Source organism: Pseudorasbora parva, chromosome 11 (genome assembly GCF_024679245.1).
Source record: "Pseudorasbora parva isolate DD20220531a chromosome 11, ASM2467924v1, whole genome shotgun sequence".
In the NCBI taxonomy this organism is placed as follows: Eukaryota; Metazoa; Chordata; class Actinopteri; order Cypriniformes; family Gobionidae; genus Pseudorasbora; species Pseudorasbora parva.
The window spans coordinates 29798170-29817754 of record NC_090182.1 but is presented as its reverse complement, the minus strand read 5'-3'; the positions used below and the strand labels follow the sequence as shown (position 1 = coordinate 29817754).

General features: G+C 38.5%; 1 protein-coding gene across 5 annotated transcripts in view; it reads left to right on the top strand.

Annotated features, from left to right (window-relative positions):
* mid2 (midline 2) overlaps window positions 1-18207 on the top strand; it is a 216986-nt gene extending 198779 nt beyond the window's left edge. For all 5 annotated transcript variants that reach the window (XM_067457769.1, XM_067457767.1, XM_067457768.1 and 2 more), the window contains 2 exons: window positions 10265-10472; window positions 14413-18207. In XM_067457769.1, the coding sequence (XP_067313870.1) occupies window positions 10265-10472; window positions 14413-14815 (611 nt within the window). In that variant the 3' untranslated portion in view covers window positions 14816-18207. The remainder of the gene's footprint in view (window positions 1-10264; window positions 10473-14412) is intronic.
* Window positions 18208-19585: the final 1378 nt, after the last annotated feature.

The following is a 19585-nucleotide window of genomic DNA, read 5'->3' as shown; positions in this document are numbered from 1 at the left end:
TATAATAATCAACACTCAAATAATACATTGTATGCAAACATGTAAACGTCACATAAGGCAGTTTTTGCTAAACGAATCTAAATTCGTTTTTTAAAATATATTTATATGACAGATTTATTTAAACACACATTAAATAATCAACACATCACTAACAGGTTAAGTAAAATATAATGAATATATAGTCTAATATAGGTCATATATTTAGCAAAAGAGTTCATCTCTCTAGTGAACTAACAGCTGTGGACACTGAATGATATTGTTTACAAGCTGTTTTATTGAGATCTCTCCACCATTGAAACACTCATTGTGCAATTATTCAACATATGATGTTTTCAGTAAGAAAACATCCCTTCAGATCCCTTCAGATGTTAACATACCTTCAGATGTTGATTCATGTTTATTCTTTGGTTAGGAAGAGATGATCGCGTTCACTTGCGCTCCACGCTGCTGCTTAAACTGACTTATTTATATAGTGATCCGTCACGTCACATTAAACAGCGTCAAAACGCCATTTCTCGTTTGAATTTCATGATAAAAAAATCAAAGGACCAGAAGTCCTATACCGAAACCGAATATGTGTAGCGTTACACCCCTAGTAAATGATATGAATGATATACAAAAAAATGCCCTATTAACCCCAATTATTACAGGATTTTGGTAGGGGATAGTTACTGTATTGACTGGCTTAAATAATCTCAAATTATCGGCGGATAAATCGGGCCAAGCACACCAGTCAGCACCTCTCTTATATCTAGAGTCGTAGTATATGTGGTGGTAATACATCAGTGTAAATGCAGCTGCTATGTCATACTCAACCGCTCAATACCTTTATCAGTGTCCCGACTGCGACAGGCACCCGTGCATGCAAATAATGGGAACCATCAGTTGGTTTGGTGTCAAACCGCTGTGTGTGAGAGAAAGAGAGAGATCTGGGAAAGCCTAGGTCCCTCACCTAAGCTGTCAGACGTTACCCAGCCTTCTTACAGCAAAGAACTCAATCAAGATTCAGGGCACCAGGTGACAGCATTCAAATGGGTTATTGCATCACAGACTCTCAGCGGCCTTGTGGAGGAGTTTGAGAGAGAAATACCGGAATGTCTGGAGGAAACGGCGTACATTCCTCTCTCACTCGTTTTTATTGTCTGTCTTCCTCTCGGTCCGCTTCTTTCTCATGGTTCTTCAAGCTTCTGTGAGAATACTTTTGTTAATGTAATAATGCTGTTTTTAGACAGCATTGCCATTAAATGTAATTTTCCCCCAGACACACACAAGGCTCCAGTGTCTGTATTATCCTGTGAACACCTGTCATATGAATATGTAGAAAACCGTATATATACAGCTACAGCTCACTGATATTTAGACTCAAAATCTAAGTAGTTTTATGTTGTTTGAGTTTTCAAGAGAGACTTTTCTCAAAATGCATATAGGATCATATGATCACCTAAACCTGTGTTATTTTATGATCACCTGTTTCCTAACTTGGCACATTAAATGCTCATTATTAAAACGTTAGTTCACCCAAAACTGAAAATGAGATTAATAATTACTCACCCTCATGTTCCAAACCCGTAAGACCTTTGTTTATCTTCGGAAACACAAATGAAGATATTTTAGATGAAATCTGTGAGCTCTCTGATAGACAGCAATATAATTAACTCTTTCAAGGTCCATAAAGGTAGCAAATAAATTAATTGTTTAAAAAAATCCATGTGACTTCAGTGGTTCAACCTTAGTTTTATGACGTGACGAGAATAATTTTTGTGCACAAAAAAAAAAAATAATAGTAACGATTTTATTCAACAATTTCTTAATGTCTGTGTCAGTCTCCTATGCATGCGTCATAGTGATCATTTGAACAACATCAGCCAATGGTAAGGCATCGTTCTGGCGTAGCTCTGTCAACGATGTAAGAGATGGACGCAGACGTGAAGAAATTGTTGAATGGGGTTGTTATTTTTGTTTATTTTTTGAACAAACATTGAAAGTCACTTTTGAAAACAGTTGTGCTGCACAGTTTTGTGGAAGCTGTGTGGAAACTTTTTTCTGTATTCTTTCATGAATAGAAACTTTAAAAGGATGGACATTACACTCACCACATCTGTTGGAGCATCGGTTCAATTTCTCATTAATGCACTTATCTAATCAACCAATCACATGGCAGTTGCTTCAATGCATTTAGGGCTGTGGTCCCAGAATGGGAAAGAAAGGTGATTTTAGTAATTTTAAACGTGGTATGGTTGTTGGTGCCAGACGGGTATTTCACAATCTGCTCAGTTACTGGGATTTTCACACACAAATATGCCTAGGGTTTACTAAGAATGATGTGAAAAGGAAAAAATATCCAGTATGCGGCAGTCCTGTGAGCTAAAATGCCTTGTTGATGCTAGAGGTCAGAGGAGAATGAGCCGACTGATTCAAGCAGATAGAGGACCAACTTTGACTGAAATAACCACTCGTTACAACGAGTGGCTGGTGGTGGTGGTGTAATGGTGTGGGGGATGTTTTCTTGGCACTCTTTAGGCCCCTTAGTGCCAATTGGGCATTGTTTAAATGCCACGGTCTACCTGAGCATTGATTCAGACCATGTCCATCCCTTTATGACCACCATGTTCTCGTCCTCTGATGGCTACTTCCAGCAGGATAATGCATCATGTCACAAAGCTTGAATCATTTCAAATTGGTTTCTTAAACATGACAATGAGTTCACTGTACTAAAATGGCCCCCACAGTCACCAGATCTCAACCCAATAGAGCATCTTTGGGATGTGGTGGAACAGGAGCTTCGTGCCCTGGATGTGCATCCCACAAATCTCCATTAACTGCAAGATGCTATCCTATCAATATGGGCCAACATTTCTAAAGAATGCTTTCAGCTTTCAGCTTTCCCGAACTTTGAAACAGTATGTGCTTGTTAGATAATGCTGAAATTGGGACATGTACTGTAGAGATTAAGCACTATTTTTCTCCTAAATGCTTTGGGAAACCTAGCAAGTATAAGTATACTTTCTCTTTCTCTCTTTTTACCACGGTAGCATTGAAATTCAAAGCTGAAATTCTAAGGCTTGCTGTTTATTATATTCACCAGAGAAGCCCATTTTAACCCATTTTAACTCTTGCATTATCAAAGTCATTTGCCACAGCTGTGCCTTCTTCCCATCTGACTATATACAAAAAGGAAACTGACTTTGGGCCAATTCTATGTTTTATGTTTTTTTCTGCAACTGGCATACTTGCCATGCCTACTCGACCGTGAAAGTCCAGACACCTCCCCCTATCTCAAGAGAAAGGCTATTTAAAGACATTTACATAATCACTTCCTGTTTGAGGAATCCAGAGTGAGAGCCCCCAGTTGAATCCTAGAGCTCATGCTTTATCATCTATAATTAATTTCTCGAAGCATTTAAGTGGCAACTATAAGTCGCAAAGGCAGAGATGATGTAGAAGAGATCGTATCACAGGGTCAGACGATTTTGATATTTAAGGGCCAAAAAGTTGGATCCCATTAGCTTCAAATGGCACGTTCTTGATTTTGAATGTAATTATTTAATTTTAATGAGTTGAGTGGACAGTGTGGTTATATATTATGTAAGTAATTTTATATAAATTCAAGTGCACAGTGCTTTTCACAATTATAGTCACATTTAGCAGGGTAGAGTTGGGCAATAATATAGGTTTTTTTTTTGTAGTGACACAAGCAATCAAGCAAAGCAGTTGAGATATACAGTCAAACCAATAATTATTAAGACACCTGATTTTTTTTGTTTGTTTTTGTTGTTTGTTTGTTTTTTGTCCAGGACACTATAGTTAATTTATGCAAGAGATGAGAGCAAAACAAAGTAAACTGTGACATATTATAACCAAAAATTATTTATACAACTCTTTATACAAATTTGTGTTCTCAAGTGTTTTTTCTTTAACTGCTAATGCAACCTTTTACACCACAGACTGAACAAAATGAAGCACTTGCTAATTGGTTGACCTAAATTGGTATTATCTAATTGTGTAGTTAAATTTTACAGCTGACAGCTGATTGGCTGATTTTAATCCATTACATACCTTTCAATTGAAGTTTTCTGACATTATCAAGATGAATTTGTTGTGACACAGTATCACTCTGAGGTCTATTTTTTCCCCATTTTCTAAACTATAGCGAATAAACTGTGATAATCTGAGAAAATGGTGAAGGTGTCTGAATAAATCTTGGTTTGACTGTATAGTATACGTCACCCTATGTGTATAATTTATGTATGCTGATACAATTAGACATACTTATTAATTCCAACTTTATATAAAGAGCTGGCCAATAATATAGTTATAATTTGTGACAAATTAAAAAAAAAAATCAAGAAGTTGAGATTTGCTGTATAATATATATTACAGTAATTGTACATTTACAATGAAAAAGTATGTTAACCCATGTAGTAATATTTATTTCTGATAATCCAGTTACTTCATTAAATTAAATATCAGTGCATATAATAATCATTTATGATGTATTTTTATATATTAGTACTGTCAAGAATATTTTTTAAAAAAATGTAATTATTTACATGATTTGCTGATTAATCAAATTAATTGCACACTAATTTTGTCTTATAACTTACCCCCTTACTAAAACTGCCAGTAAGTGTTGGTAAATGTTTAATGAGTAAGTCATTGAGTCATTTTATTTGCATGTAATATTGTGATGGTCCTCTTTTGCTGGCAAAACAGTCCTGACCCATCGAGGCATGGACTCCACTAGACCCCTGAAGGTGTGCTGTGATATCTGACACTGCAATGGCAATCGAAAGGTTCTTTGGATATTAAAGGTTCTTAATAGAACCAAACACCCTGCCAAAGAACCATTTAAAACGTTTTTTTTTTTAAGAGTGTGGGGCTTCCGTGGATCAGACTTGTTTGTTCAGCACATCCCACAGATGCTCGATTGGATTGAGATCTGGGGAATTTGGAGGCCAAGTCAACACCTCAAACTCGGTGTTGTGCTCCTTAAACCATTTCTGAACCATTTTTCCTTAGTGGCAGGGCGCATTATCCTGCTGAAAGAGGCCACAGCCACAAGGGAATACCGTTTCCATGAAAGGGTGTACATGGTCTGCACCAATGCTTACATAGGTGGTACGTGTCAAAGTAACATCCACATGGATGGCAGGACCCAAGGTTTCCCAGCAGAACATTGCCCAAATCCTCACACTGCCTCTGCCAGCTTGTCTTCGCATCCTGATTCCATGTGTTCCTCAGGTAAACGACGCACACGCCACATGGCCATCAACGTGATGTAAATGAGAATGTGATTCATCAGACCAGACCAGACCACCTTCCACCTTCTATGCAGCCCCACAGTGTATTCTGACACCTTTCTACTAGAACCAGCATTAACTTATTTAGCAATTTGAGCTACAGTAGCTCGTCTGTTTGATCGGAACACACGGGCCAGCCTTCACTCACCACGTGCATCAATGAGCCTTGGCCACCCATGACCCTGTTGCCGGTTCATCACTGTTCCTTCCTTGGATCACTTTTAATAGATACTGACCACTGCAGACATCGTCTAGCCATCACAATTTGGCCCTTATCAAACTCACTCAAATCCTTACACTTGGCCATTTTTCCTGCTTCTAACGTCAACTTTGAGGACAAAATGTTCTCTTGTTGCTTAATATATCCCACCCACTAACAGGTGCCGTGATGAAGAGATAATCAGTGTTAATCATTTCACCTGTCAGTGGTCATGATGTTATGCCTGATCTGTGTATATCATTTTGTTCACATGATTACTTCTAGTTTTATGGGTGTGCCACCCCCCCAAAAAAAACTAAACATCCAGTGAACTGAATAGTAAAGAAGCAGTGAAACCCATTTATCTGTGTGCTCCATCCACTTTCTCTTCCTTATCATCCCTGCTCCTGCTCTTGTTCCCACTTCTCCATCCCACAGTCCATCACCAGGGTCTACGTGACTGTTACTGAAGCTCAGCCAGGCTTACAGAGCAAGAATGGGGAAGACATCAAATGGCTCTTTGCAAGTTGTGTTGAAATCAAAGTTAGTTTTTTTTCCAGCTGAACTTTGGATGAGATAATGTTCAAAAGGGATTGCTAAGACCTATAATACAGACCACAGCAGGGGTCTGAACACAAACTCAAGTCTAGACACTCGATCTAACACTCTTTCATTCCCACTGATCTATTTTTTATTCCTCAAATAGACCTTTTCTTCTTGTGTTCTCTCTATTGCTTTGTTACTGACAGTATATCATTAATCCAGATGTATTGTTCTTTAAATGTTTCCTTTTGTCTCGAGGCATTTTGATGACTTTATTGATGTTTGTTTTTTTTGCTCTGTTCCTAGAGCTATACAAGAATAAACATGTTTATGGATTGTAAAGTGCCCTCAAAAGTATTCTGACACAAGCTACAATTTTATCAATTAAATAAAACAATAAATAATAAATAATATTACAATTATAAAGTGTGTGTGCGTGTGGTCACACTATGTTCCTATCGGTGGCCTCTGCTGTTTAATCAGAACTGCCATGGCTGGTGTCCGTACATAAAGCCAATATGAGAAATATCACATGACAAGCAGCCCCAAGGGCAGCCATGTTTATTTGCTGTTAAAAGATCTCTGAATAATATTTACTCATCCTGCACAGCATAGACATCACTCAAGCTGTCAGCAGTCACCCCTCCCCTGCAGAAAGTGTACCATAGCCGTCCAGCCCAAGAGCAGGAGCCCAGCCAAAACTGAGGTCACACTGTGCGTAGTGTGCGCGTTTGTTTTTGTGACACATGGGGACATTCCATAGGCGTAATGGTTTTTATACTGTACAAACCGTACTTTCTATCCCCTTACATTGCCCCTGCCCCTAAACCTACACATCACAGGAAACATTCTGCATTTTTACTTTCTAAAAAAAACATCCTCCTGTATGATTTATAAGCATTTTGAAAAGAGGAGACATGGCCAATGTCCTCATATTTCACCCTCTCCTTGTAATACCTATGTAATACCCATGTCATTATACACAGTTGTGTCAAAAACATGCCCAGACACACACACACACACACACACACACACACACACACACACACACACACACACACACACAGTTCTGAAATAAATAAAATATAATATTACTATATAATATTAATGTAATAAAATGAATTATGTAATATTACTAGTCATAATAACTTTAATTAAAATCAATGAACAGGTATGTTTGGAAACACTTTCATTAGCTGATCAACACTTGACTGGCCATTTCTAAGCAGAGTTGAAAAGTGTCTAATACTACATATATATATATTTCCCCAAATTGCACTCTGAAGTGAAAACTATCTTATTCACGGATTCTGAAAAGTGTTGCAGTACTCTGTTTTATATCATGGCCCCAGCTGACAACGCTTTTTATGTTGTTGTCACATTTTAGTGCATTACAAATAAACCATGGAATATATGTGACAGGCGTCAGTGTCTGACCGCTATCATAAAACTTGATGTTGTCCCCACTTCTCATTTTTGTTCGCTCAGTTCTACAATTGATTTTTTTATATATCTTGTGGGGTGTTCCCGGTCTGCAGTGGTCAGTATCTATCAATCGTGGTCCAAGGAAAGAACAGCGCTCAAGAAGTTAATGCTGGTTCTGATAGAAAGGTGTAATGCACAGTGCATCGCAGTTTGTTGTGTATGGGGCTGCATAGATGCAGACCAGTCAGGGTGCCCATGCTGACCCCTGTCCACCGATGAAAGTGCCAACAGTGGGCACGTGAGCATCAGAACTGGACCATGGAACAATAGAAGAAGATGGCCTAGTCTGATGAATCATGTTTTCTTTTACATCACGTGGATGGCAAGGTGTGTGCGTCTTTTACTTGAGGAACACATGGCACCAGGATGCACTATAGGAAGCAAGTACGCCGGCGGAGGCTGTGTGATGCTTTGGGTGATGTTCTGCTGGGAAACCTTGGGTCCTGCCATCCATGTGGATGTTACTGTTACTTCCTACCTAAGCATTGTTGCAGACCATGTACACCATTTCATGGAAACGGTATTCTCTGATGGCTGTGGCCTCTTTCAGCAGGATAATGTGCTCTCTCACAAAGCAAAAATTTGTTCAGGAATGGTTTGAGGAACACAACGAGTTTGAGGTGTTGACTTGGCCTCCAAATTCCAAATTCCCATCTCAATCCAATCGAGCATCTGTGGGATGTGCTGAACAAACAAGTCTGATCCACGGAGGCCCCTCCTTGCAACTTCCAGGACTTAAAGGATCTGCTGCTAACATATTGGTGCCAAATACCACAGCACACCTTCAGGGGTCTAGTGGAGTCCATGCCTTGACGTGTCAGTTTTGGGAGTAAAAAGGAGACCAACACAATATTAGGTATACTAATATGTGTGTGTGCGCGTGTGTGCGTGTGTGTGCGCGTGCGTGCATGCGTGTATAAACTTGATTTATTTTTATATTTTCTGTCAAGGTACATAGTCCAGAACCATTTGCCAGACACAAAATTAATTTTAAATGATTTAAAGAAGCCCAACATTATAAAAGCAGAAGCTTTGTCAGTTTACTGGTCTGGTGCATTCAGGTGTCTGTTAGCACAATGTCAAAGAGGAAAGACATCAGCAATGGTCTTAGAGAAGAATTGTTGCTGCCCATCAATCTAGGAAGGGTTACAAGGCCATTTCCTAACAAGTCCATCATTTTATAGAGAGGAAGATTAGTTGTTTATGACAAGTGGAAAAACATTCAAGACGGTTGTCAATCTTCCCAGGAGTGGACGTCCCAGCAAATTAACCCCAAGGTCAGACCGTGCAATGCTCAGACTTATGGCATGGATGGGTTTCCAGGAGAAAACTTCTTCTCTCTAAAAAAAAAAGAACATGGCAGCACGGCGTAGGTTTGCAAAGCTGCATCTGAACAAACCACAAGACTTCTGGAACAATGTCCTTTGGACAGATGACACCAAAGTGGAGATGTTTGATCATAACACACAGCGCCATATTTGATGAAAACCTAGCACAGGATATCAGCACAAGCACCTCATACAAAAAGTCAAGCATCCTGGTGGAAGGGTGATTATTTGGGCTTGTTTTGTAGCTACAGGACCCCTGGGCAGCATATATTCATTGAGTCGACCATGAACTCCTCTGTGTACCAAAGGATTCTAGATTTAAATGTGAAGCTATCTGTCCAACGGCTCAAGCTTGGCTAAAATTGGGTCATGCAACAGGACAATAATTTTCAGTGTGATGCTGATAAGTATAAACGAATATTTAAAAAATAAATCTGTATAAATTCTGGTAGTTTAAGTATATAAAATTATGCTTTTTTAAGTACTCATTTTAAATAGAAATTATACACAGACCTTTGTTCAGACACCTGCACTGCACAATTATGCCACTTTACTCATTTTTTTTCTTAAAAGGTTCATCAGTTTTATAGGCAATAAGCATTTCATGAGATTATCGCTTGAAGCCTTGTGTGTGTGTGTGTGTGTGTGTGTGTGTGTGTGTGTGTGTGTGTGTGTGTGTGTGTGTGTGTGTGTGTGTGTGTGTGTGTGTGTGTGTGTGTGTGTGTGTGTGTGTGTGTGTGTGTGTGTGTGTGTGTGTGTGTGTGTGTGTGTGTGTGTGTGTGTGTGTGTGTGTGTGTGTGTGTGTGTGTGTGTGTACATCTGCATCGCTTTTCCTAGTGCCCTCAAACACATGCTGCAAAATGGCATGACTGCACGAGTGTTGAGAATGGCTGCGCTCACAGCGATAAGCAGTTCAAAGACAAGAGCGTGTTAATGTAATTGGCTTCCAGCAGCATGTTGCCAGAACCTTTCATATCTGGGCGCAGTAAACCTCACTCTGGGTTGAGATGATTGGTTTGTAGGCAGGGACAGAGCGCAGCTGATTGTTTTCCTGCATTGTCAGTCATTACGCTCGGGATGGGAAGATTTAGACGCGACAAAGTTAAATGTCGGGTCTGGGGGGGGGTCACCTCTGCTTTTCAAGAAATATAAAACTCAAATCATATACTAAGCTGACTTAATTTGGCATTTGATTATCTCTGTTTTTCACTCTCACACACACTGTGCCTTTTGTCACAAACTGCTCATCTCATAATTAACCGGAAGAGCTAAAACTGACATTTAACAAATTGCACGAATTGGGAAATTCCAGCAGACCAGAGAGTTCCTCCTCAGGTCACTAATCTCATTCCACTAGCTCTTATTAAATGTTCCTGTTGTATCTCACCCATCGCTATCCTGCTCCTCAGGTCAGCCTTTCAAACTGGACCCCAAAACGGCCCATAAGAAGCTACGCCTCTCCAACGACTGTCTGACCATGGAGAAGGATGAAAGCTCCCTGAAGAAGAGTCACACTCCGGAACGCTTCAGTGGAACCGGATCCTACGGTGCCGCTGGCAACGTCTTCATCGACAGTGGCTGCCATTACTGGGAGGTTTTACTGGGAGCCTCCACATGGTGAGTGATTTCAGATTTTACAGGCTTTTAGCACATGTAACTGTTAGGCAGTTTTGGTTGTGCTTGTGCCCTGGTCCACTCGAGGGATTCTTTCCATTTGCTATAAACAGAACATTTTGCAATTGCCTGCCACTCATTGTGTTGCTTTTATTCTTCTAAAAATAGTTTCAAAATGTAAAAAAAAAAAAAAATTACACAAACAAAAATGTATAGTGCTCACTAATGGCCGTCCAGCATAATTAAAACGTAATTATCCACGGATTGAACTGGATATAGACCAGGCTTAAACCGAAAGTGTGTCTTTATTCATTCAAAGGTCCATTTTAGATGTAATGTCCCATTCACACCGGGACGATAACTATAATGATAACCAAATTAGCATCCACACTAACACACAATAATGTTCTGTGTATTATAAGCGTGCGTTCCAGTTCTGTTGTCTGCCACTTCAAATGCTTATGCTCTTTAAAGTTGTAAGGATTCTTATTTGCTGGCAGTGATTTTAAATTCATGAGCTGAGAAAAAAAATCGTTCAGAAAGTGATTACAAAGATATTGTTCCTCTGTCATTATCGTTGTAGTGTGGACTGCACTATTCTCCTTGAATTAGAATGATTATGAGAATTTTGGGCTTCAATTGGAAATATAAAATGACAACAGAATTGCACAATAAGACACTTTTATGACCGTGTTTGATTCGTTTTTAGAAAGAAATAACTCTTGTTGATCTGACACTTTCCTCTTTTGATACATACTATATAAGGCAGTAAAGAGGTTAACAGACATTTCAAGAAGTGGAAAATATTTATAATATAGTATCTTCATTTTAATCTTCCTCTTTGCATGTTGAGCCCATCCAATTTGAACATGAAAATCTGGCCTGGCTTATTTTACATTCATAAAGTTCACACTTTAATTGGACTTCACAGACTTGTTGCGTTATAATTATCACCTTGTGCTTGTTGGATAATCATTTTTACAAATAATCATTTCTGTTATTCAGTAACATTCACTGAGTGTCAGGTTCAATGGAATTATGGTTCTTGCACACCGGGACGATTATGGTGCACGCTTTTTGCCGACGTTTAACTCCTTATGACTAAACAAAGCACGGCGATGTGAGTGTGCACACGGATTCACAAAAAAACAGGTGTAAACGTGTCATTAAAAAAAATAAAAAAAATTCCATGGGGTAGTTTTGTTTTTGACACGCCACGTTAAATACTGACCGAGAAATGAGATTGATGCTATTGTTCACATGCCTAGAGCTTCTGAAGTTATAGTAAAACATGACTTGGTGGCACTCAAGCTCAAAACGGTCTTGCAGAGCACACATTGATACCAAAGAAGACAACGAAGAGGAAGTAAGTAAATGAAGATGCTACGAGGCAAGATGAATGTATCCATGTTGTGTTTGCGAGTTAGCAAAAAGTTTGTGAATGGTTTTGGCAGTCACGTAAATACTGGCTCTCTTCTTCTTTTGTGTGACAAGTGTTAAGTGACGGAGTGTTTTCATTAAGCACCATCTACTGTCAGGGATTGAATTTGCACGTTCACGTTCTCTTGGGTATGGACACAAAAATGCGTACAAAAAACGCTGGCGATAAGCACGCTCAATAATCAATCCCGGTGTGCACAAGGCTTAAGGGCCAGATTTACTAAACAGGCAAATTAGCTTGAGAGTTCAATCCCATAAAAATGCATATGGAAGTGGAAAGTTCATAAGTAAAGAACATAGACAAAGCCGGATCATTTCCATAATAACCAACACAATCTACCAAGAGCAATGCAAGTAAGGGCATGTTTTAAGACCTTTTTTAGGGCGGTAAATAATGGCACAAATACCAGTAAATGGACAAGTGCAAACCTTAGTCAATCACCTTACTTGATAGATTTAAATACTTTCCTCCCATACATTTTGCGTATGAAAGGGAAGCTAATAGACAATTTGCAGCGCGAATGAGGCAGCATGAATGACGGCAATTGAGTGTTTGACACGTGAAACGTGCAAGTTGAAAAATCTGAACTTTGCCAGATATTCGCGACACGTTAACCAATCAGGAGCCTTATTGCTGCTGCCGCATGATAAAGTGATGGATGGGAAACCCTGAGGACAGGGTAATTAAAAAATACTACTGTTATTGTGTCACACTATTTTTTTTTAAGCTCAAATATGTGTTTTTTTTTATTAGTAGAACGCCTTTTGAAAAATTTGGGGTCTATGGTTATGGGACAGGGGGTCTGTGGTGACGGGATGGGGGGCTTATATGATATTAAACTGCATAGCCTATAATAAAAGATAATGAATTTCAAACCTGCACCAAAAATACTTTTATTCAAAGATCAACAGTCTGTCATTAGTCTTTAGTCTGCCACAAAAAAAAAACAATATTAAAGTTTTTTTTATTTACCTTTGCACTGCAAACAAGCAGCAATCCATCTCCAAACTCTGTGAAGCATTTCATTCACGATAGAGGCGGCCGGAGTTTTGAGGTCTGAATGACAGTTTGAGGAGCCAGTTTAGTCACACATTATTTTACATACTTTTCATTGGTTAAATATTTGTAAAATTCATACAGAGGTAAACAAAGACCAATAGTATTGCTTTTTTTAAAATTAAATACAAAAAAAATCACTAAATATAGAGATACAAGGTTTCTGCCTGACAACGGAGATTTATTCTTTTTTGTAGCATTTTATTAAAGCGGCCCTAGAATGATTTGAAACAATATGTTAAATTGTTCTCTGATATCTACATAGAGGGTATGTGGCTTATTTAAGGGCAAAAATTATCCAGATACACTTTTACAGGTCCATTTACAAACCTATAAATTGTCCCTAGGATGTAATGCTCTGTTTTTGCCTTTTTTGGAAGAGTCATGAATATTAATGTAAGCTCTGCTCTGATTGGGTTATTTCAGCAGCTCACAGCAGTTCAGATGTTCAGCGAAGCGGCTCGTGAGTCCTGACAGAACAGACTGACTGAAAGACACTTTAAGCAGAACATCTCAATTGGAGATTGATAAAAATGCAGCCTACATGTTCTTGGTGTTTTCAGATCATCCGCGCACGAGAAAGAGCTCGCGTTCGAGCAGTTTTCATTTAAATGAAGCCGCAGTCATTTAAATCCCCCAAACAGAGCTTTTCTGTGAAAAGAACACATCTGGTGTTTTACCTAAACAGTTCCAATCTGGCAACCGTATGTACGCGAGCGCTCTCTCTCTCTCTCTTGCAGATGATCTGAAAACACCAATAAACAAGTAAGCTGCATTTTATCAATCTCCATTTGAGATGTTTTGTTTAAAGTGTTATTCAGTCAGTCTGTGTTTAATTAAATCCTTATATTCTTACTAAATGAATAGCCTTGTCAAATGACTGTCGTTTTAACTTATATGGTGTTAAAAGTGACGTTTGCTAGAAGGATCGAGTGAACGATTTGTGCGTTAAGCAACGTATCTACGGTTGTATTTTGTAATATAAAATAATATTACCCTTTGTCATTAGACACACTATTTAGTTTTGTATGGTACTTGGTGTTTCCTATTTTTACTGTACTAGCATCTTGCGTTATCTAGACAATGCTGTCTCTTTAAGAAACTTTCAATTTAATCAGAAATAGTTTAAACAGTCATAAAGTGGATAAAATCACTACTTACTGCTTGTAGGAGGCAATGGTGTTTGAGACTCACAGTATGTGATGTCCATGTACTGAACTCTTATTATTTCACAATGGCAAGGCTAATTCAATTTTTCATTCTAGGGCACCTTTAATATATTTATTTATTTATTCTTGCATTTGATATTTTTCCACGGCACACCTGACAACTTGTCATGACATACTAGTGTGGCACAGCCCAGTGGTTGGGAATCACTGCTCTAAATTGTTAAAAACTATTTCTTTATTCCTAATTGACAACATTGTACATCTATTTCCCCTTCAGGTATGCACTCGGCGTGGCCTACAAGTCTGCACCCAAAAACGAATGGAGCGGTAAAAACTCATCGTCCTGGGTTTTCTCGCGCTGCAACAACAACTTCCTGGTGCGGCACAACAACAAGGAGTCCATCGTGGAGGCTTCTCTACAGCTGCGCAGGGTGGGAGTTCTGCTGGACTACGACAACAACGCCCTGTCCTTCTACGATGCCATGAACTCCCAGCACATATACACTTTTGACGTTTCCTTCCTGCTTCCGGTGGCGCCAACCTTCATGATCTGGAACAAATCGTTGATGATCATGTCAGGGCTGCCTGTGCCTGACTTCGTGGACTGTAGCGAGCAGCAAGAGGGCATCTGTCGCCAACAGGATTCGCCCTACGTCTCTGGATTGAAGAGCTGCCACTGAGGCATCATGGGAGCTGGTTATTCCAGAAGGTTTTCCTAGCCCCTCTTCTTTCACAGCTGGGTCGAAGTTGGACCTTTAGGTGTACCTGATAGTACTGGTCACATAAATGAGTGCTTAGTTGAGTGTATTATGAGCTCTCAGATTTAAACAGCTGAAATGGGGAGAGATTAAATTGTAAATTATTTATGACTAAACGTTTGCTTTTTGTCAGTTTTAATGTATCCCTAAAAGCACTTTTTAGAGTTGAATTTGTTGCCCCTGTGTATAAAATGACTTGCTAACTTGAGACAGGTTCGGACTTCCTTTTTGGACCGAATATAGTGGATTATATTAGGATGACAGATTGGTGTTTCTACTAAGGGTTACATTTATTATCTGATGGGTCTATAACATTCTTTTCATATTCAGGGAGAAAAGATGATTCTTTAGTTTAAAATACGTCTGGCATGATATGTATTTCCTCTGTGATTTGTTCTCACTATCTCAGTTTCAGTTTTTTGGTGAAAAGCATGAGGCACAAGTTCCCCAGGTGTTTTTAACATGTATCTTTAATAACTGAAATATGATGTACAACAAAATCCCATCCGTGGAGGTGTTCGTCCATTGACACGCATTCAGATGCCATAGTGCACACGTCACACATCCGTTCAGTCAGAAATCTTTGAAAGATCGGCAACATTATGTTTCAATTCAAACGAGCGTCCAAAGCAAATACAGTTCAGCGGATTTACTTTCTCAGTGGCTGTGATGAATTTTACATAATCTTCCACAGTGGGATGTTCAGGGCTGTAATAAGGACACCCCGTTCCGGGCTCAGACAAAGACAATCACTTGTGCTAGTGCAGGCAAAAATAGCGAGAGATCTTTGCAATAGCATGCTAAACTTGAGATGCATCCCTGAAAAAGTGCTTTGTACCCATTCGGTTCATTGTAAATATCCAGATTGGGAAGCATTCGTACTACTGACGCCACTGTCCTGCTGCAGTTTTTGCTTTGTGTCAGTTTTCCTCTTTGCTCGGCTGAATGTACGTGATTGCTTTGGCTCTTTTTATCTTTCTGATTGAAAGCACAGAGCATTACCAATAGATCCACTTTGAAAGCACAGGAAGTATGCGAGTCCTCCTGGTACATCTTGAGAGCTTACAATGCTCTACAAAAATATAGAGCAGATTCAATAATATCAAGTGAAATCACTGATAGCATCGTTATTTGTGTCGGATTAGGACACAACTATATTTTAGCTAAATTGGTGGCTAATTCTTATGATTTCGTGAGTTTGCGGTTAATAGGGGCTGGACCATGCATTTTTTTTTTTTTATAATCATGTGTCCATACAAATCACATTTGTACGAATTCATAAAAAAACACCAACTTGTCAAATCGTTTTCTCATAAGGTCGGGTCGCATTTACATCACTCCGAACTGTTTTTCTAGCATCCTTCATCTCAGCGTTGATCTGTAAACTTTAAGACTCTTTTTTCCACTTGAAGACACCATGAACGTGAACTCAATAGTTTAATTTGTGACTGAATCGTGCATTAATGGTGTAGTTGAGCAATAATGAACAGGCATAGCTTTTGTTCGCATTTATTATGATTTATGGGCAATTGCGTTAAAGGGATAGTTCACCCCAAATTTTAAATGATCCCATAATTTACTCACCTTCAAGCCATCCTTGTGTGTATGATATTCTTTTTTTCAGACGAATACGATCAGAGTTATATTAAAAATGTCCTCGCTAATCCCAGCTTTATAATGGCAGCCAAAATTTGAAAACCAAAAAAGTGCATCCACCATTATAAAAGTAATCCACATGACTTTTGGAGGTTAATAAAGGCCTTCTGAAGTGAATCGATGGGTTTGTGTAAGAAAAATATCCATATTTAAAACTTTATAAGGTAAAATATCTTCTGTATTCAACTTAAGAAGAAAGTTTAACTCCTCTCAGTTTAATACGCTTATGCTAGATCTGACTTCATCGTCGTGTCATGCTTTTTCCGTTAGTTAAATACTAATGGTGGTCCGGTGAAAGCTAGATATTTTACTTTATAACATGTTAAATATCAATATTTTCTTTACAAAAACTCATCGCTTTGCTTCAGAAGGCCTTTATTAAGTGGCAAGTGTGGATTACTTTTATAATGGATGGATGCACCTTTTTGGGGTTCAGGTTTTGGATTGCCATTTACTTCCATTTTAAAGCTTGGAAGAATTTAACTCAGATTGTGTTCGACTGAAAGAAGAATGTCACATACACCCAGAATGACTTGAGAGTGAGTAAATTATGGGTTAATTTTAATTTTTAGGTGAACTATCCCTTTAAGTTCTTGAGATGGGACTAGGTCTCAAAATCATTTCCACTTGATCATTTTGACCTAAAATCCACTTTGTCTTGGTCTCTGGCAATAAATAAATGGCCAAGCACCATAATGAGACACTTTTTAGACTGACAGAGCTTTTTTACTGAGTTATACACTGCTGAAAGTGTGAACAGTATGGGAGATTAGATGGCACGGCTACATCAAATCATTGTCAGTGTGTTTCCTGTGTGAACACAAACCTGAGACGTCTTTGTGCTGCACTGTCCCTCTTTCTGAGTCTTTCTCATTTCGTTCAGTCACACGGTCGTCAGATCTGTTGTTACTGTGAATGCAGAAGCCGCTGTCACGTGTCTTGGTCTCACATTCTGACAATCTCTCGAGTGCAACCCTGCATGCTAAAAAGAGCAAGATGACGTGTTGCAGGAAGTCTTCAGCATTTCCACTTATCATTAGTGATATCCATAGGCAAATCAGGAGGAGTTGTTTGAGATTTGCTTTTTTCAGGTCACTAATCATGTAAAAGCTCAATTTCAGGCTTTTCAGAGGCTAAAAGATGAGAAGCTTGAAAGCGGAAGTCGATCTCTGATCTAGTTTGATCTCCATGATCTATCTGTTCAAGTGCGATTCACCGGGTCACTGCATGACGATCTGGTCCGGCTCGAAGCATTTCCTGTGATATTCTCTGCTGTTTTATATAACCATTTTTTTTATTGGAAAAGTCCAGGAAAGATATTGTTATGGCATATCAGGTTTCCAGTTAGCCGTGCTTTTCTTCGCATTTAAGACTAATTAACTGATTACGTTTGCGTTTAAAGAAATTGTTTTTACATTTATGAACATACAACAAAAAAAAAAAATGGAAGAACCGAATCCTCTTCTTTGATATTTTCCGTCTTTATTATGTGCTCAAGCAGATGTGTGTTCATCAACATAATGTTTCAATAGATATAACTTAGCAAAAAAAGAATGTAAATCATAGGAGGAAATATATATTATATAAAAATTGTATAATATACAAAAAAAATATATATGAACTATTGTTATTTATGTGAGTCCAAATAAAAGTCTGATCCCAAATGTGTGTATTGTTGCATCATTGTCCTATTTTTCAGAACATTGTGTTGTAGGAGGAGGTTAGGAGTGCCAAATGAGTAAATGCCCATAAGGTTATGAGCAAGAGCAGATAGAAGGAGCCCTGCTGCACTGGCAGGGCACTCAGTGCCCACAGTCATTTAATAAGGCATTGCTTATGTTCCTCAGCTGCTATATCTGGCACGAGGGAGGGTTCGACACACAGGATGCTTCACACAAAGGTCACTATAACAAGCATATCTGCTGTATAAGCCTAAATTATAGTCAGATTTTAACCATGTATAAATGCCATTGCATTAGGCAACATAATAATAATAATTCATTATATTATTGTTACAATTTATTTTAAGATGTCCGTGCATTTGTGATATATATAAAAAGGTTATATAATGGTAATATAAGAATATCCTGTAAGTTTCAGAGCTGAAAACTTCCTTGTTAGCACTTATGTGAGTAAAACATGTTTTTTTATATGTGCTGGATAGTATTGCATTGTTACAGATCATATTGATTATGTGTATGTGTCTAACAGAACATACTTTAGCACACTGTCACAGGCTGGAGAATCCCTTACTTGTTAGTTCAATGCGATTCGGGTTCTTCAGACTTTCAGGGCTCGCAAAGCCCAACGTCCCGGGGCTGTGTTTTCCACGCGGGCTACCAAAACGTAAGCATGTCTGCAGACGCTTAGACACCGATCTGACGGGCCAAGTAATAAAAAAAAAAATCAATCACTGGTGGATGAGAGATAAATCATTGTGTTTGTTCAATAAATACGTTTTAAATATCCCTGTCAAGGGAGTTGAAGCAACAATATATTAAATATGCGAATCTTCTCCAATCCTAGCCGTGGGCATTTACGAACGTTCCTCAAAACCAGTGTAGAAAATAGCCTATTACTTATTAGTTATGATGTTTTTGAATGTAAAAACCACACGAATGTCAGAAGTTGACCTCATACAACAGTATAAAAAATAAAAAAGTACTGCAAAATAATAAACTACATGTATTACTATATAGGGTTACTGAGGGTTAGGATTAGGTTGTGGTATAGGATAAGTTGCACATAATGATGCTTAATTTACTCTTATTACTACAGTAACTGCATGTAACATCTAACAATGACACTGTAAAATAAAGTGTTAACATATTTTGGCCCCACTTTATATTAGGTGGCCTTAACTACTATGTACTAACATTGTAATTACTCATTTGAAACAATGAACTTATTGTGTACATACATGTTTTTACATTGTACTTACATTTTAAAAATACCTGCATGTAATTACGTCTGTAATTAATTTCTGTCGTTACATTTGTAATTACACAGTTGGCACTTCCCTTACACCTAACCCTA